Source organism: Vigna unguiculata, chromosome 7 (genome assembly GCF_004118075.2).
Source record: "Vigna unguiculata cultivar IT97K-499-35 chromosome 7, ASM411807v1, whole genome shotgun sequence".
Classification (NCBI taxonomy): Eukaryota; Viridiplantae; Streptophyta; class Magnoliopsida; order Fabales; family Fabaceae; genus Vigna; species Vigna unguiculata.
This window is the reverse complement of record NC_040285.1, coordinates 34,567,541-34,587,362: the sequence shown is the minus strand read 5'-3', so window position 1 is coordinate 34,587,362 and position 19,822 is coordinate 34,567,541. Positions and strand designations below refer to the sequence as shown.

Genomic DNA, 19,822 nt, shown 5'->3' with positions numbered 1-19,822 from the left:
CATTCTTCTTAATAATAATTAAAAATAATTAGTTGATATAAATATTAATTGCCAATTACCGCGTTTCATTTGAACCCTTCCAAACATATTGCGGACGTTAAAAAACACACTATTCATTCAAGCACCCAATTCACTAAAATTAAAAAGTAATGAATTTTATTCTACATATTAATTTTTTTTAACTATTTTAGATTATTATAAAATCTAATTATCTACTTCATCGGGATTGAAAAATAGTTAAAAGCATTTCCTTCACCTTTATTGATTTTTTTTTTCTGAAACCATTTCTTATAATAAAATTCAATTATATACGTCATCAACATTACAAAAAACAAAACCATAACTTCATCCTTAATTAAAACGTATCTTGTATTAATTATTCTTTCATGAAATACCATTAATAAAGTTATTTCGTAAATTAATAGTTAATTTATCCTATATTAATGTTTTTTTCTTAAATTACTTTTTGTAAATAACATTGATTAATTATGGTGCTCTCACTTTCTTGCAGAAGGAAAAAATCTAAATCATGTTTGAAATTGGATCCATAGTACAAAGTTTCTAAATAAATCATACTACCTTTCGTCAAGTATTAAAAACTAATGTTTCTGATTATAGAAATTAAAGAGAAACTTTATTAATGGTATTTCATGAAAAAATAATTAATACAAGATACGTTTTAACTAAGGATATATAAATGTATACATTTAACTTGGACATTATAATAATGTAAATAAAATCACAGCTTAGATGATACAACAAAGATAGAAAGACAAGAACTATTTTTAATACTTCATTCTATTTTCTAGAAAACACAAGGTTAATTGTAATTATAACTCTATTCTTGATGATTCAATCTTAAATGTAAAATATACATCGAATTGAGACATATGGTTAAGAGTCTGAATTGAATTCTTTTTTAAGTGTTTGGTTAAATCCATGTATTGCAAATACTTTAACTAAAGAAAATATCATGAAGTGTTGAATTTAATTTTTATTATTGTTTAATTGTGCAAAATTAACGTACATGATAACTTATGGTTTATTATATTTGTACAAAATACAATGAATTTGGTTGGGTAATTATTCGTGAGAGGAATCAAATTATGGAATGTAGTCTTTAGGAAGAAAAAGTCATTTAATGTGGGAAAGTTGGCACGTTGCTAATATTTAAAGCCAAAAAAATCATGCTTTTATGATTTTAGTTGGCACCTTTGTATAAAAAATTATAAAGTTTTGGCTTAAAAGAGAAGAGTGATAGTGATAAGAATTTTAGAATAATGATGATCTTTAAACGTAAGATTAAACATATGTGAGTATAAAATTACAAATGGTAAATGGTTAAGCCTCTTAAATATATCGATCAAGATCTAAGTCGTAGTTATGCATATGAAGGGAAAGGTATTAGAATAGATAAAGTTTACTTTAGTATTTTTTATTTATTTTTTTCACTTAAAAGATAATGTTTATTTATTGAATGAAAAAGATACTTCAGTGCACACCACAATAGTATTCGAAACTTCGAAATAATTTTCTATTTGAACACCCTATTGTTTGATAGGGCTCTATGCTCAATTTGAATAAGTAAATAAAAGACAAATGAGAAGAAAATTATAAAATAGAAAAAAAAAGTGCAAGACAATTATTAATGAAAAATACAACAGGGGGAAATGTCACTATCAACTTAAAAAAAAATGAATATTTTTCATTTTTTTTATTGAAAGGAATAACGTGTAATGTGACGTAAATATTTAGAATAAGTTAAAAATTTTATATTTATTGAAGTTATGTTGTTTAATTATGAAGTATTATATATTTTTTCCTTTATTTATTTATTTTTATGTGCTAAAAAATGTAAAATTATGTATTAAATATAAAATAATATTATGTTTCATATAAAACTGTAATAATTGTTATTGTTTCACGTGGTACTCGGTGTTACAGTGGTCATTGTTATATCAAATTGTTTCTATTATGTAATAAAACGTGACAATTATTTTTTAAATTAAATAAAAAAATCATTAACTAACACATAATACATAATATCAAGAAAAAATATCAAATTACATTACATTTTTAACAATAAGAATTCAATTAAAATCAATCAAAATATGAAGACTTATTTTTAATGTTCGAATAAATATAAAATCAGCCAAATATTTTAAATTTAGAAATAAAAAAAGAGTTCAACACGAGACATTATTTGTCTTTTAAGGTTTTATGGTTCAGAATATTGGTTATTTTGAAATCCACATAAAATTATCTTTCCAACCATATAAGCACATCATTTAATACAAATCACCAAGTTTAAAAAAAAAACAGAAAGAAAAAAAAAAATCGAGAGTGCCACGAGAACTACAGTCCACGAAATCAAGGAAGATAGAGTCATAAAACCAATAATTTTAATTCAATTATCGATGTTGTACAATTATTTTATTTAACCTTAATCATATTTCTGTTATATATTTTACAAAATTTGCAATATTGTCTCTAATATTTTTTATACATTTTGAATATATTAACTTTTAATTATTCATATTTTTGTTTACTTTATAATTTAAAAATATATTAAAATGTCACTAAATTATCACAATTTTTAATTTCAAAACTATATTAAATTATTGTTAATTAATAAGTTTTGTGGTTGTTAAACTTTTTAATCTAAAAAAAATATGAGTATAAGTGTTTTATAGGTAAAAAGAAATTATATACTGTTTTGTAAGTGTATTATTTTGTCCTTTTTAATTTAAGTATATTGTATTATATAATAGATGCACAATTTATATATATATATATATATATATATATATATATATATATATATATATATATGCGCCTTTATCATTTTTAGGCTTACAAACATTTTTTTTTTTTTAAGAATTTATAAAATAAGTATTGACTTTAAGTATTAGTTACTTAATGAAAGTTATAAATATTATAAAAATTAATAAAATATAACTATTTTACAGTTGTATTTTTCATATTTTAATATAAATTTAATAATGTTTCCTTTTAGTAAGTATCAGAAAATAACTATTTTCAGCCGAATATTTTATACAACATTTAGAGTAGTATGTAATAGAATGTTTGTCATAATAACGTAACAAACAATCCGGTAGATGTCAAAAAAATTAATATTTACCGATATTTACCGGTATTCAGTGACTGTACTTAGTAATGATTAAGGGGTCATGGCCCCAGTTTCTTTTATATTTATATATTAATATATAATTTTAAATAAATTTTTTAAGAATTTAATGTTTTCAATATATGTTATGTATTTAATATTTAATATATATATATATAAAGAATTATTTTTTCTATATCTATTTTTTAATTTTACTTTTTAAATATATTTTAAATAAAATTAATTATTTATTAATATTATTCTTTAAGTAATCATTTATTTAATTTATATATCTTTTTATTTGATTAATTTTTTAAAATTTAATTATTATAAATAAAAATTAATTATAATAAAATTATAAAAATTATTTTTATTTATTTTTATAATTATAATAATTTTTATTATTTTATTATTTTTTATTATCATAAAAAAGTAAATACGATATTTTTACTAGTTTATATACAAATTATGGGATTACGCTTTTGGTTCTTATTTTTGTTCAAAAATATAAATTGGTCCTCCAATTTTTTTAGTTTCAATATGGTCTCAATCTTTTAAAAAATGATACAATTTTTTTGTTAAAATTTTGAACCGGATCAAGGTTTTTTCATTAGGATTGAAATTATGAATAAAGATGGTTTCCTTTATTCGTGTAATTGACATAATCCTAATATCAATTTTGATAAAAAATCATTGTTCCACTTCAAGAAATTTGATATGAAAATGTTCAAATTGTATCAATTTTTAAGAAGTCGAGACTAAATTAAGACTAGAAAAAATTAGAGAACCAACTTGTCATTTTTGACCAAAAAATATACCAAGAGGATAATTTAACAAAAATTTTGACACCTCCAAAATATTGGTCGAAGATCTGTCACAGCGAATATATGTGGATAAAACTCGTCCGGTAGGGAATGAATATTATAAACGGATATTCGCAGGTAACGGATACAAGTATTTTTTATACCCGTATATTAACATAACAAGTATATATATCATAGTATTTATACCCGTATATACTCATACCCGCTATACTTTAATTTAAATTAAAAAAGATATGATTAAAACATTAACACATCAAGTTTGAATGAGTTGTTTTCTATTAATTCGTTTTAAAAATATATTTTCTTTGTAAATTATCACTCAACACTATTTAAATGAATTATTTACACTTTCTTATAAATTTGTGAATGTTATACATTGTATTTTTATTTGAATTCATGTTTAAAATATGTCGTTAAATATTAAATTATTATTTTGTAAATATTCGCAAACCCATAAATATCCATAGATATAAAAAAAATATATATATATACGAGTACCATATGGAATACGATTATAGAACAAATATTTAAAATGCGAAAAAACCACTATCCATATTTATCCGCACCATTGACATTCTTAATTTAGAGGCAACAACTGCAACTAAAGAATTTTAAAAGATTAAAATTAAAAATTAAGAACAAAAAATTGTCAATTTTGTAAAACTGACCTAAAATTATAATTAAGTATTTTATTTAAAATATTATATATATATATATATATATATATATATATATAATTTTTATTTTCGGGTCAAGGACGGGTCGGGGCGGCCAGCCCGCATACCGCCATTAAGTTATTTTATTTTCAACCCTAATCAGGAGCTCCCGCGTCCGTGCCATTCTTTCTTCTCTTTCTCTCACACGCCCAGTGCAGAGTGCTCATCACCATCTTCATCGGCGACGACACCGCCAGGAACATCCGAACAAGGTACTTCATCGCCGACACCATCATCTTCTTCTTTTTTCACCTTATCTTTTAATTTTTGCCATTCAATGTACTGTACTGACAAAGAAATTAACAGCATCAAGTTCATTGGTTTCACCTCTCTTTCAATCCCTTTACTTTGGAAATCCCGTTTCTGAGGTGCTGTCCACCAATTGTTCATTGGTTATCCTTCTGTCACTTTCAACTGGGTGAGAACCATTTGCCATACAACACTTCTCTTCTCAACCCCCTCTTTTTTGGTAAAACCCATATTTCTTAACACTCACACTTTTTTGATATATTTTTGTTTTTGGTAAAACCCATATTGCAAGTATGCTTTGAAGCTTATTCTGATGATTGATTTCTACAAGTGACTGATTTCTTGTTAATACAAGTTGTTATCTTAATGTTTTTGTAAATTATGATTGGGTCACACCGAGTGGAATTTTTATTCTTCCAAGATTTTTTTGAAGAATTAGACTTGTGAATAGATTTGTAAAAGCAGCCTCTTGAGGATTTTGATAGAAGTAAAGACTCAAAAGTAATTTGGTTGCTCAAGGAAAGAATATTAGGAGTTGAATAGGGTTTTATTAAGTGAGATGTGGAGGAGCAAATACTGAGAAATTAATGGTATTGACTTTTTTGCAAGTATGTGAATCAGAATACTACTAGTTTTACCAATGAGTTCTATTTTCCCCTTTATTGTATGTTATTGTGTAATTTGTAGCACTTGGATATGGTCTAATAATTCAACAAAAATTATAATACTAATAAGAGAAGAAATGGACAGCAAAAACAATGTGTGCATCACCTGCTTCTCTTGGTTGCCGACGCATGAGAGTTGCTATACTTGAATCTGACAAAAGCTTGAATCCTGGTTATATATTAATGATTTATTTTTCCTCCAGCACCTATGAAGTAGCAACAGCTTGTGCCTTGACACTTCTCTTATATATATTTTTTTCACTTTCCGTGTCTATCATCAATAGTGATACAAAATAATAATTAAATCTGATGATAATTAAATTATAGGAATAATTATTATATGATATTAGAGCTTATCGGCTCTTAATTTTGGGTCTTCCACATATCTCTAGTCTAGCTAATTTCTCACCAGTGGCTGGTTAAGATGTGGACATAAGTCTCTCTCTATTTCTCTGGCTCTATCTATTTATCTAATAAACTAGTGGCTGGTTGAACGAAAGTTTGGAACTTGTTACAACAATTTATGCTGCTGTTAAATAGCCGATTCATAAATTGAACAGTTCTTCTATTTTTTAATGAAGTGACTATTTAGTTTTGTTTCCTGATGACAGTGAAAAAGAATGAGGAAGCTAAAGTTCCATGAAAAGAAGCTTTTGAAGAAGGTAAATTTTTTGGAATGGAAGAGAGAAGGTGGTCACAGAGAGAACTTGGTTATGCAACGCTACCACATTACTGGACGGGACGATTACAAAAAGTATTATCCATAATTCACTATCTTCGTATTTTCTGAAGCTGTGTAATTTTCTTTGCTTTAGATTAGCTTTTAGTTGACCCATCTTATGTTTTTTGACTCTGGGATGATGCAAATATGGATAGATATTCAGGTTTATGCCATATGGTTCAGAAGTTAGTTAACATAGTGAAACAGATGGACGCAAAGGATCCTTTTAGGGTTGACATGACTGACAAGCTTTTGGAAAAACTGTAAGTTCATTTTTCTTCACTCTCATATCATGTGAACATATGATACAACATCGATTTGTATATTGATAAAATATATTACTGAACACGGAAGTCATATATCGCTGCCATGTACTTGCTGTCCCAGAGACAAAAATATTTGCGTTATTGCATACCTTCTATCAGATGTAATTGTAATACATATCTGCCATCGTGCAGTGAAGGACTAATTCTGAAAACCTTGTACACGATAAGTTATTGACATTACATGCTGTTATACTCCTAATAATAACTTCCTGCGGCCCATCAAACGGGTCCTTCCTAGTCCACATAGACATTAGTTTCTATCAAAATATAATTAAAATTGGTGAACTATTTGGAGTTATTGTTTTGGTTTGTTGTGATGCCTTTGCTCTAAAACTTTCGAGTTGGTGTAAAATATTTGAATAGATGCAACTCCATTTCAAGAAGCACAAGTTAGCCTTACAGTTTCAATAGAAATATTGTATTGATTTAGGAAACACATTTTATTTATTCTTGGTATTAGCCTGAAACAAAGGAGAAAAGTAATTGATATAATTATGAACTATTATTTTCTTCCTCATCTTTTTCTCCTTTTTGGTGACAGCTACAACATGGGCGTGATTCCAACCAGGCAAAGCATCACACTATGTGAACGCTTAACTGTGTCATCCTTCTGTAGGTAAAAATAATACTCTGCTGATTATTTTTTAAAATGAAAATTGATTGATTAATTTTATTCGTATGCACTTGGCTCATTAGACGGTCCAAAGGTAAACATATCAAGAGGAAGAGATAACAATTATAACTTGCAAATGCAGTTTAATAAATAATTATTACCTGATGACTAGGATCAATTTCAAGATAATCTTAGGGAAGTTACTGCGTGCATTATTACTTGTTTTCTTCTAAAGATACTAACTTTTCTTCTTATGGGCATTATATTATCCTCGTATGTTCTTAAACTTAATGATATTGTCCATTGTGCAGACGTAGGCTCTCAACTGTTCTGGTGCGATTAAAATTTGCTGAACACTTGAAAGAAGCTGTCACGTACATTGAGCAAGGGCATATAAGGGTTGGTCCAGAGACGGTGACAGACCCGGCTTTCCTTGTAACTAGGAACATGGAAGACTTCATTACATGGGTGGATTCATCCAAAATAAAGAGAAAGGTGCTTCAGTACAATGACAAATTGGATGACTATGATTTAATGAATTAAGTTGAAGGCTAAATGTCAGCTTATTGTTGTTTGCTTTCAAAATATGAAATCTGGGATGAGTTTTTTTTTCCTTGGGGGCGGTGGTTTAGATAGGCTTGGATTTTAATGGGATTGTTTTAAGTTTTAAATTCATACCAGATTAAGTTGATGAAGATGTAATGAACCTGGAAATTAGTGAATCAGTATTTAAAATTATTCTGCATTTTTCCAATCAATTGTTTAGCGATCACAGCTACTCCAGCTTGGATTTTAAGTGAATGATGATCCATTCTGGTTGATAGGGGGAGGGATCACATAAACAAAATTTTAAAGGGTAGCTTTGCAAGGGCTTTCTTTAATGTATTGCAAATAATATGGTTTTGGTAGAGTTCCCAATGTGTTTGGAAAAGATTCGAGATACAGATTCGAAAACATCCAACAGAAAAAGAAAAAAATCACGTCAAAAATGGCTTTGGTAGAGTTCCCAAACATGCCAATTTTTCGTTTTTCTTTGTCCTGTATCCCGCCCTCAGCAGCACGCCTGTCATATTTTTTGTTGTAATAAATCGATTTTAACATCGTCAATGAGTTTAAAAAAGAAAAATTATTTATCGGTGAAAGATATAACATCGTTTGAACTTAGATAGTCGATTATATTTTCTAACCCCGAATGCGTTTCCTCGTAATCAAGCTTCTTTAATAAAATGGAAAATTTGCTGACATCAGTGTTGATACCTCTAGTTAGTAACATCCATTTTCTGAATCAATGATACAGTATATGCACGTCATCACAAAAACATTTAGAATAATTTGTTATAAAAGCCTTGACTTCAATCCACCCAACATTATGAACCAACAATAAGTTGTATGAATGTCCTGGTAACTTCATTTTATTTATCTTTTACTGCTACTATGATTTGATATTCAAAACATGCTTAACATGCCTAGGAATCTCAATATCTTCAGTGCGGCATACATGAGCCATTTCTGAATCCAAAGGACAGAAGCACCATGCAATAATATGCAATCAGATTTCATTACTTCTGCATCCCATACTGAATATGCAAATCAGAATAAGCATCCATAATTTGCATAATTTTCCCTATAAACATGTTTCAGAAATAATAATAATGATAAAAGCAGAACAAGCAAAATTCAAATTTGTTTTTCCTTCTCTTACTAAATTCCAAAGCATCATATGGCAACTATCTGCACATATTTTATTTTGCATAAACTATCGATAACAAAGCATCAACATCCATTTTCTTGATAATGTATACATAAGTTAAAACACATTGACAAGAACCCTGTTTTTTCATTCTTTCGTTTTGTTTGAACATCTTCAACTTACAAGGCCCTTTTTCCATGAATGCCATTATCATCTTATGAATGTCAAACCTATAGCTGTGACTATGATCGTGGAAGGAATGCCAAATTTGAAGTGACTCCAGAAGGTTAACGTGTATGGTAGGTTTGGAGCACGAATAGCCTGTTCACACACTATCAAGTTAGCAGCTGATCCCAACAGTGAGAGATTCCCTGATATGGTGCTGGCCCAAGCCAATATCAGCCATGCCTTCTTCTCATCTGCTTTCGAAATTGCAGCAGCTGAGGCTGCTACACGTCCTCCAAGCAACAGAACTAGATAATAGCACACATAACAGATAACTTTAGTTAATTGTCATGTATCATAACAACAAAATTCTTTCACCATGATGGATACAAGTTTAGTGCACATGAATATTATTTGTTCTAATGACAAAATCAAGCCAAAAGGAATATAACAAGGAACAAATAAAGATAAAATATGTACCATTGGTGTTTGACCAAGTTCCCCCTCAAGCATAGTAGGTAAAAGTGTAATGTGATATCAAGACATATTGATACATACATGACATAAATAATAGTTCTTTCTGATGTGTTTACAAAGATTTCCAGTGGTAAAGAGAAAAAGAAGTCTCTTACAAACAAACAATAAAAATCCCATTATCAAAATAGAAAACTAAATTCCACGCTTATCTAAAATTATTTGCTCTTATTAGGAGTTTACCACTGTTGAAGATACAATCTCTCGATTTTAGGGAATGATAATTTCGTTGACAATCCATCAGATTTTTTCAAAGATGTAAACTGATGAACAATCAAAACTCTAATGGAGATGTTGTTCTGTTGTGCACATTCAATTCACAGCACAATTCTACAACAAACAAGCCAACAACAATAATAGTCTAATCCTACTGGGTGAAGCAAACTAATTAATCACATAATATCATTCAGTTTGGCTATAAACATGAAATTCCTTTCAATAGTTTCCTCCATTTCCTTCTTAGTTTCTCCACCCTTTTTCAGAATGCAGAAATTATGTGATCTACACTCCTTACCGGTGCTTCCAGTGACTTTCTTGGCAGTGAGCAATCAAGAACTTTTTAAGTTTCAATTCAAGGAACATGGAGAATGAAGACTTAACAATCAATGTTAACAGATCTACATGACATTGGAAGACCTCCTCTCCCAAACAGAAAACAAAAAATATAAATTTTGTCAGTAAAATAGAACCAGGTCCACTTACCTGTCGGCACATTTGAAGCCAAATTTGATAAGACAAGTATGACAACTGCAAGAATTGCAACTCCACTAGCCCGATCAACGTGAGAATAGGGCTCCATTATGTCCCACAAAGCACTTGGAATCCCAGTTTTGTTGAGGCCATCTACCGTGATAAACATTCCACAAAAGAATATCAAAAGCGAATATGAAACCTGTTACAAGAGAAGGGAAAAAAACGTAAAATATTTGAACAGCACAAGTACTTTTAGCATTCCAAGGAGAAGACAGAGGAAAAGAGAAAGATCATGTTTAAACCTTTTCTAAACATGGCCTAGCATCTTTGAAATCAAGAACGATAAGGGCAAGTGCCGCGGTAATTGCAGTCCATGACATATTTAAACCTAGAAGTAAAGCAACCAACATTCCAACTGTGATGATGTAAACACAAGATTTCCACAGTACCCTCTTCCATCTTATGATAAAACTGTTTTTTCTTTCCGAAGGGTGAATAAGAGTATCTACTGTTGCTGCAGAACTTGTAGGGCTAGTTTCCTCCTTTGTTAGAGATGGCACACCATTTGTTCCATCCCTTGGTAAACTTGAGATTCTTGCAGAATCAAAAGTGTTGCTAGAAACCCCATTAATTTCACTTGCAGTTGCAATTGATCGGTTTCTTAGAATCTGCTGAGGAGAGTTCTGAACACTGATAGCTTCAAGATGAGAATTCCATTCTTGAGAATTCAAGGATGAAAAATGAGACATAGTGGCAGGAGAAAACCGATGAGAATCATACTCCTCTACCACAGCTTCTGCCCCTGAATCTTCTTCGTCCTTATGAACAGACAATAACTTCCAATACATGATTAGAAGAATTGTAGCATTTGCTACAACTCCTGCCACCATAGCTGGAAGAATACCAATCAGAAAATTACCAAATGATATTTTACTCTGAACAGCTATAACCAGGTTTTGGGGGTTGCCAATTGGAGTTGCTGAGGACCCAATATTAGCACTCGAAGCAAGGGCAAGTAGAAAGGGTGTTGGTGGAAGGTTATGCTGTCTCGCAATTTTCAATATGAATTCAGTCAAAACCACACAAGAGGTGTCATTTGTGAAGAGAGCACTTGAAACAGCAGAGATAACACATATCCTACAAAGTAAGTCCTTTGCACCTCTACTCTTCCAAGCCAGCAACTTCCCTATATACTTAAACATGTCAGCTCTTTCAAGATAGACACTCACAACCATTGTCCCAAAGAGAAGACCAAGAATTGGAAGATCAATGGTTGCATAAGCCTCATCTGGAGTAATAACTTGGAATAGGACCATAAGCATGGCTCCAAGGAGGGACCCTGCAGTTCTCCCAATAGGTAGAAAAGGCACAGCTGGGAAAACTGCTAAGACCCAGAAGATTGCAAATGCAATTAAACCAAATACCACTTTTGAAACAGGAGCCAATGCCATTATTGCGACTAAACAAGCAAACAACAACTTCCTTGTTCCAACCAAAGTCCGATACTTCCTTCCACCTTTATACTATCAACAGTACAACACTACTACTCTCTGAGCAAAATTCCTGAAATATGAAAATTCAATCTCTGAAACATCAGCAAAAAACAAAGATTAGCAGTTAAGCAAGTGGAGTACTATACAAAGACATAGGCAAACAATTTACTCGTGTCATCTTTCCAAAATATCAACAGCACAAAAGCAAGGTCAAAGGTTTCAGATATAGCAAAAAGAGTGGACAATTCATCCATTCTTCCTTCAGAAAAGCTTACCTATAAGACTTAAGTTTTCATGGACAGACAATGAGGCCTAACTAAGAAGCATCAATTTTCTGTGGCTAACAACGTGTTTTTCTTTTGTGTGCTTCGCTTTCTTATGACAGATTAGCTTTGTAGCTGTAGATTGGATTACGTCGAGGAATATCTCGGTGAGTTGGGGTGAAACAAAACTGAAGCATCTTCAGTCTTTTCAGGGCACGCGCACGTCAACTAATAATTTAGCATATCCACATGGTGAAATGTTACCCTATATTCTATTATATTAAACGCACCATGTAAATCACCAAAGAGTTAAAATTTGAAAAAGACCACTGTTACTTATAGCTGCTACCTTCCCAGGCAAAATTCCAAGAATCAATTAAGTATTCTTTTGTTCTCTCTTGTCGGTCTCCAAATTATAATTCTTTGACACAATGATTGGTATTATACTAATCCTGAGCTTCAATAATTACTCTAAATATATCTGACTAATTAGATGTACAGAAACAAAACTTGCAACTACTTTGCTTTGCACACATACATAAGAAACTTGATTGGGTTAAACATGTTTTGTTTAATTAGTGGACATTATGAGCAGAGACAAATGGCGGTGATTTAAAGTGAGCTCCTCCAAGATGGGGATTGAGCTTAATGTTAGATTATATTTTTCTCTATGAATTTAATAACAAGAGATAGAGACCGTAGAAGATTGATGAGAAAAAATGGTTTGGAAGTTTTCATGTAAAGAGTGTGAAAAGGTTAGAATAAATGCTTCAAAGTGTAGACCATACAACATGTCCTTTTCTTACATGGCGTGAGATTTGAACTGCATATATGTTTTTAAATCAGCCAAGTAGAGTAGGTTTCATCTGTTTTTGTGGCCTGTTCTTCACCAAATATTGGAAGCTTGGAGTTAAGAAAGCAGAAACTTTATGGATAGAGTCACTCTCAACCAGAAGATGACATTTTTAATTGTTTCAATTGTACCACAGTTCACCATCCTTTGAAAAATAGTGGAAATCCCACTTCACAAAATTAGGTTTCTTCACTTTCAATTTTCACCTTTAACTTACAAAATTGTTACTTTATCAGAAAACAATGAATAAAACTATCAGTTCATATGGTGCATAGCTATGTAAGTGTGTACCTTGTGCAATCTTCTTCCACATTGATAAGAACAGTGAAACCTGATGTGCAGAAATACTCTAAATAAAAAAGGAACTTTCGGTTGCAAAACCAAGGTAATATAATTTGTGAGACAAATTGTGGAATCAACGAATTCAGAGAGAGGAGACAAAGAAGAATATCCAAATCAATAATAAAGGTTGATTCAGATTATAATTTAAATTAATGTCTAAATTTAAAAAGCATCTCATTACTACGAAAATCAACATAATATCATAATTAAAGATAATAATACCTTGATACAAGAAGATACCGAGACAGAGGATAAGCTAAAAAAATAAGAATAGATGGTGAAATAAAATATTAAAAATATTGGTGGAGAATTGTAGTGTGAGAGTAGAAAGAAAGTGGGAAAGTTGAAAAAGTGTAAAAAACCTGTGAAAGCAGAGAGTAGTGCAATTGTCAACTGTTCACTTTACTGCACACTGTCCTGTAGCCCGTGTCAGACTCACATTCACACCCAATCTTAGTTTTGAAATCCCTTTATTGATTCTTTTAAAAAGTGTTATCTTTTTCTTCTCTTTTATACAAGATTACAAACAGACAAATCTACCATAAAAACCAAAACATTGTAAGGTTATGTGCTGTTGCAAAGGTTTCTGAAAAACATACTATAAAATTGTTTATTACGATAGTAGAAAATAATAGCACTATTTGGTGACTTCTTTTATTTATAATCAAAATTTATGTAATGGGTGATATAACGATTTTGATGTAAAAAGTCCATGGAAACTAGTTACCAAAATTCGCGTCTTTTGTTCATAGATTAGTGCATGTGAATCTTTGGGTTGCTTTTACTGAAAATGGTTGTTGCTTGAAAAAAAGAAATGAATACACATTGTTTGGGTTACCATGAATATAGGCATTCACAACCATTGAAGAGAAAAGTTAGAATGTGGAGGTTGTGGAAAACGAAACACCTTTCATTTGGAGAAAGAAATAGAAATATTTTATGTAGGGAACTATTTGTGGACCGAGAAAGAGACACCAAAACAAGAACAAACAACAAAGAAAGGGTCCCTTCGCTCGTGCCATCAATAAAATCACCTTTTCATTTTCACTTTTTTCGAGTTTACAAGATAAATGAATTTGAAGCTTCAAATAGTGACGAATCTAGGACATTGAATTATTTGGAGACAATATGCTGAGGAAAAACAAATATATAAAATTAAAGAGATAAATTATTATTTTTTATATATTTAATAATAATTTTAACAATATAAAAAAATATGTTTAATTCTGCAATTTGATTGAACATTAAGAGGCAGAAAGTTGTTAGAACCTTTGAGCAGCACATTGGTCCATATAGGCCATGCTCTAGTCTAGTAAAATAATGCAGATGGTACCACTGTCTCATTTTTCTTCTTTTTTTTCCTCTCCCTTTGACTTCAATATCTCAGCATTAATTAATGGTACAAATATAAAGCAATGTTAATCAAATTAGATAGATTTTACAATTTTTCAATAGCCCTTACAGAACTAACAGGATCATATTTGAGGCAGATAAAGAGGGGTGATAGAACATTTCAATAAAATGAAAACATGAAAAGGCAGAACAATAGCAAACCATAAAAACAAAAAATCATAATAGAATAAGTAATTTAAAATAATCCAAAATAATATACGATTAAATATATTTTTAGTTTATTAACAGAAAATTAAAATTTCTTCTTATCTCAAAATTAATATAATTTGGTCTCTAAATTTAAAATGAATATAACTTTTTTATCTAATAATGTTATCATCCAATTTCGTCTATAGATAAAATTTATTTTATGAAAATTCAAAAGATAAATAGTAAATAAAAGAATAAAAGTAAAATATTCTACAAAATTTCATTAAAAATTAAAATTATTAACTAATACTTTAATGTTAAAAAATTAGAAAATGTAAAGTTCAAAATTAAATAAAAAATAAAACAAATAAATAGGATAGAAAAGAAAATGTAAAAAGAAAGAATAAAGAATACAATAAAGAAAAGAGAAAATAAAAAATTGTAGATTGTTTAATAAAATTAATTAGTTTTTTATGGGCTAGTAAGCCCATTTTGATTTGTTTTCTTTCACTTTATTATTACTTTTTACACCTCATCCTACGTCACCATAACTTCTCTCCACTCCTATTAAGAAAAAAAGAGGAGGGGAGGGGGACAGGAAGGGGAAACGTCTCCTCCTGTTGGACCTTGGTTCCATTGAACCCGTTTCCTTTTGACTCTGAGTCTCATTTTCAAACAAAAATCCAAGGAAGGATTAGATATTATTTAACTTCGGATTATTTATGAAATGAAACATTGCAATGGGGTTTCTATTTTGTTTCCATTGATTATCCAATTCTTATGGAGCGGAGGTTCAACATAATAAATATAAATCTTTTAATTAAACTTTTTTAACATGTAAAACACGTTTTGTTTTTTTTATGACATTGAAGTGAAAAATGTATTAAACGACATAAACAATTTAAGTCATAATATAAAATATGTTTGACATGTTAAAAAAGTTTACGTGGTTAAAAAAAACTATGTTTATTTATTTTTAAAGTTTGAAAATCAAAACGTAACAAAATTTCGGACAAAAACAAATTTCAATTTCACGTTAAAGTTCGAGAATAAAGGTGGTAAAACTAGAGCTGTCAAAATGGGCTACCCAGCCCGGCCCAATCTGGCCCATCACGAGTTGGTTATTTAGTGGGTCAACCAAACCCGACTCACTTATTAGCGAGTCGAAAAAATTCGAACTCGGTCCGGCCCACCACGGGTTGGCGGGTTAAACGGGTTGGCTCACTAGCCCACTTAATTAAAAAATATAATTTTTTTTCTTAAGTCAAAAATTATATTTCGGATTAAAATTTAAATAAACTTGAATACAATCTCAATATAATCCAAAATGATGTTAAATTCCAATACAAACCAAAATAAATAAATAAAAATACAAATTACTATCTAAGATCAAAACATTCTTGTGACTTATCCAACTATAATATTAGAGTCTTGAATGGATAAATCCATAACATTTTCATCTCTTAAAGCATCTTTTTTATCCTCATCTACGATAAAAAAGAATGTTAACTAATGATATTCAAAGACTAAGTAATAATTATTAAATTAATTTTTCAATACTAACAATAATGTTACCTATTAGTTCAAAACTATGCAACCAATTTTGGGTTAAAATGAGTGCCTCAACATTCCATGGAAGAATGGAAGAATGATATTTTGTAAGCACATGAGAACCAAGACTAAAGGTAAACTCACTAGCAACGGTAGTGATTGGAATGCTAAGAACGTTACAAGCCATCTTAGACAAGTTTGGATAACGATCTCGACGATCCCTCCAATAGCTCAATACATCCAACTTATCAAAAAATTTTGGATCAAGATTTCCTTCATCTAAATAGAGATCCAGTTCAGACCTTCTTGTGTCAATAACATGTTGGCTCAAATAATCAATATATTCCTACAAAAATATGAGAAAAAAAATAATGTCATTCATAATTAAGTAACAAAACAAAGCAAGTTGTTTTTAGAATTAAAAACTTACATCAAATGCATCCATCACTGGCTCATCATTTGTAGAAGAAGCAAGTTGTGTTGAAGGGACAACTTGAGAACTTGAACTGTTTGACTCATTTGGATTTAATTTCACGTATTCTTCAAACAACTTATACATGTTATTCTTTAAAATATTAATCTTTTTCTTCACAAGTAGAATGATTAATCTTTTAATAACAAAATCAAATTGCTTCAAACTTCATCCGTGGATCAAGAATAGCCCCAATAGTAAGAATGTTACAATAGTGATCCCAATACTTACTAAACTTGTTCATAATACTCAATGACATATCTTTAAACGTCGGATCATCACTTTTTGCATTTTTCTGTAACAAACATTCGATTTTCGAAACTTGCATGAAGTAACGATTTTAAGTTGGATAAGAAGAACCTGAAATCAATTAGTCATTATATAAAATGGCTTCAAGAACTCACATTTTTTCAGCCCTTTTCCACAAATCATTTGATGGACAATGAACATAATTTTTATCACGGATAGCCAAGCATCCAAAGGCACGTCGATATCTAATTGCACTCTCAAGCATAAGATAGATAGAATTTCATCTAGTAGCAACATCTATTCTCAAACCTACTTTGGTATCAATACCCCTTACTTGAATAACACGTTCTTTAAATGTAATTTTTCTTGCCTTCGATCCTCTCACATACTTGATACTCTCTCTAATCTTATTCAAAGCATCAGAAGCTACCCTTAAACCCTCTTGAACAATAATATTCAATACATGTGCACTACACCTTACATGAAAGTAATCACCATTACATATCAAACTATTTTGCAACTTCAATTGCTCATACAAAATTTTTTGCAACACCTCATTGGCACTAGCATTGTCTAATGTGATAGAAAAAATCTTCCTGTCTATTCCCCAATCAAGCAACAAAGCAAAAAAATTGTGCCAAATCATGACTGATATGTGGAGGTTCCATTTTACAAAAGGCAATAATCTTACTATTCAACTTCCCACTAGCATCAACAAAATGAGCAGTCAAACAAATAAATCATTCTTGATTTATAGAAGTCCAATAATCAGATGTCAAACAAATTTGGTTATGAGATTTACGCATTGCAAGTTTCACCATTTCCTTGTGTTAATGGAATTTCTTTGAAATATTAGACACAACTATATTTCTACTTGGAACTCTTACTTTTGGATTTAGATATACAAGTAATTCTTTAATCCATTTATATTCAACAAAATTATATGGAAGCCCACGTTGAATAATAGTCATTGAAATAAGGTCACTTACAACTTTTTGGTCAATTTTCCCAGACCTTAATTTTCTAGCATGATCAATTATCATTTTTCCCACATTATCGTCTTTTAACTTTTTTAGGACCATATACTTTGACAAATGACGCAACATTGATGAGGTCCCTACTTTTGTACCACCAAAAACACACTCTGCACCACATGCATTACATTTTGCCTTTTTTTACCATCTTTTATACTAATTTTTGTAAAATGATCCCAAACCTTAGAAATAGTTCCCCTTGGTCTCTTACTTTCTCTATCAAAATCAGTACCCTCATTCTCTTCTTTGATTGGTGGCAAAGAATTATTCAAATTATCATTAACACATTGGTCATCTACTGTTTCAAAATTCATTTTGTTCTGTAATAATTATACAATGTAACATCATTAATCATTCATTCAAATCTAAAAGGATGAACTAATATTTTATGAAGTATGAACTAATATTTAACAAAGTAAAGAAGTACTTTTAGATTAGGCGAGAGTCTTGTGAATACAAAAATAAATAAGAATTTTCAACATGCATTTTTTCTAAAGGATTACAGAGGATTTAGATCAAATTTGAGTGCGTGATACAACTCTGGGCAAATAATTGTAAGTTATATAAAGGACTTAAAGATTGTTAGAACTTTCTAGCATCATTTAAAATTTATATCCAATCACAAATAATTCAATAAATATAATAAGTGTTTAATCTGAACATAGCATCATACTTTTTTAAGAAAGGAGGGATATTCATTGAAATAGGGTGTATACTAATTTGATAATTAAAATTGTGATAAATTGACTTTTGAAATGAATAAAATAATCTTAGAGTGATAAATGATCAATTAATTTAGTGTTAAAATTATAATAGTCAGTTTTTTTTGATGCTTTTTAATCTGTAAAGAACCTTATGGCGTCCTTTGTGTTCTAATGGAGATTGGTATATTGAATTTGTTCACTTACCTCCTTCGTATATTGTTAACAGTAATTGTTGTAGAAATTTCTGTTATTGATCGATAATTTTACTTAATTGAAATATGTAATTTAATTATATAATTAAATTTGAGTTTTTAAAACACCGTGTTTATGAATTTACTAGAAAATTTCATACTATTGTACTTGTACTTATATTTTTAAAATTTTATATATTTTTTGAATAATTAATTAAAAAATATGAAAACTATATAGTAAATAACTTATTTTAAAAGTATAAACTTAATTATTTTAAATTGTAAGAACTTAATTCTTTGATTCTTTTAGAACCATGCATGCATGTAATAGAAAAACAAACCCATGAATATAAATTATGAAATTTCACGTTTTTTTCCATTTCATCAAATGAACTTTATATTTATATAAATCATGCACATTGATTATGCTTTTTAATATTCAAATATTAAAAAGTACTTGTTTATGCATTTAAATATTCAAATATTAAAAAAATATTTTGTCTTCACTTCACGTGGATAATATTTAAAGTATTTATATAGTTTTTCTAACAATGTAATAAGACCAATTAGTATTTCAAAAAAGAATGAAAACATTATTATATACTAGAAGAATAAAAAAAAAAAAGAATGACCTAATTTTTTATTGAATGCAATATTTTTTTCAACAAACTAATTATATTTTGGATTTGAACAATCTCAATATATCAACAAGGTACATGATGTAGAACAAGAACCCTAATTATTCAGTGAACACTTAAACTGAAGAAAAAAAAATAGAAAAAATTACAATTGGGAAAAAATATGA

At 29.5% G+C, this 19,822-nt stretch overlaps 2 protein-coding genes across 6 annotated transcripts; one reads left to right on the top strand and one right to left on the bottom strand.

Moving 5' to 3' along the window:
- The first annotated feature begins 4,730 nt into the window (after positions 1-4,730).
- LOC114189584 (U3 small nucleolar ribonucleoprotein protein IMP3) lies at positions 4,731-7,995 on the top strand. 3 transcript variants are annotated; one of them, XM_028078188.1, is made up of 6 exons: positions 4,758-4,879; positions 4,974-5,085; positions 6,193-6,335; positions 6,458-6,565; positions 7,170-7,244; positions 7,553-7,995. In XM_028078188.1, exons 3-6 carry the CDS (start codon positions 6,202-6,204, stop codon positions 7,782-7,784), a joined length of 549 nt encoding a protein of 182 aa, XP_027933989.1. In that variant the 5' UTR covers positions 4,758-4,879; positions 4,974-5,085; positions 6,193-6,201; the 3' UTR covers positions 7,785-7,995. The 3 variants fall into 3 exon arrangements, with proteins under 3 accessions (XP_027933990.1, XP_027933989.1, XP_027933988.1); XM_028078187.1 differs by having other exon boundaries at positions 4,759-4,879; positions 4,974-5,136; XM_028078189.1 differs by lacking the exon at positions 4,974-5,085 and having other exon boundaries at positions 4,731-4,879.
- Positions 7,996-8,831: 836 nt separating this feature from the next.
- On the bottom strand, positions 8,832-12,332 carry LOC114191550 (silicon efflux transporter LSI2-like). 3 transcript variants are annotated; one of them, XM_028080787.1, is made up of 4 exons: positions 12,092-12,331; positions 10,626-11,908; positions 10,333-10,522; positions 8,832-9,404 (listed from the first exon to the last, which is right to left on the bottom strand). In XM_028080787.1, exons 2-4 carry the CDS (start codon positions 11,772-11,774, stop codon positions 9,142-9,144), a joined length of 1,602 nt encoding a protein of 533 aa, XP_027936588.1. In that variant the 5' UTR covers positions 11,775-11,908; positions 12,092-12,331; the 3' UTR covers positions 8,832-9,141. The 3 variants fall into 3 exon arrangements, with proteins under 3 accessions (XP_027936588.1, XP_027936586.1, XP_027936587.1); XM_028080785.1 differs by having other exon boundaries at positions 9,117-9,404; positions 10,626-11,886; positions 12,092-12,332; XM_028080786.1 differs by lacking the exon at positions 12,092-12,331 and adding an exon at positions 11,986-12,069 and having other exon boundaries at positions 9,117-9,404; positions 10,626-11,886.
- Between the last annotated feature and the right edge of the window lie 7,490 nt (positions 12,333-19,822).

Bases quoted from the DNA above. Each gene is read 5' to 3' on its own strand.
- LOC114191550 (XM_028080785.1), bottom strand. From the start codon at position 11,774: ATGGCATTGGCTCCTGTTTCAAAAGTGGTATTTGGTTTAATTGCATTT. The intron at 10,523-10,625 runs GTTTAAACATGA...CTCTTGTAACAG, and splicing joins CTAGGCCATGTTTAGAAAAG to GTTTCATATTCGCTTTTGAT. The intron at 9,405-10,332 runs GTAAGTGGACCT...GCTATTATCTAG, and splicing joins GGCTTCAAATGTGCCGACAG to TTCTGTTGCTTGGAGGACGT.
- LOC114189584 (XM_028078189.1), top strand. From the start codon at position 6,202: ATGAGGAAGCTAAAGTTCCATGAAAAGAAGCTTTTGAAGAAGGTAAAT. The intron at 6,566-7,169 runs GTAAGTTCATTT...TTTTGGTGACAG, and splicing joins GACAAGCTTTTGGAAAAACT to CTACAACATGGGCGTGATTC. The intron at 7,245-7,552 runs GTAAAAATAATA...TCCATTGTGCAG, and splicing joins ACTGTGTCATCCTTCTGTAG to ACGTAGGCTCTCAACTGTTC.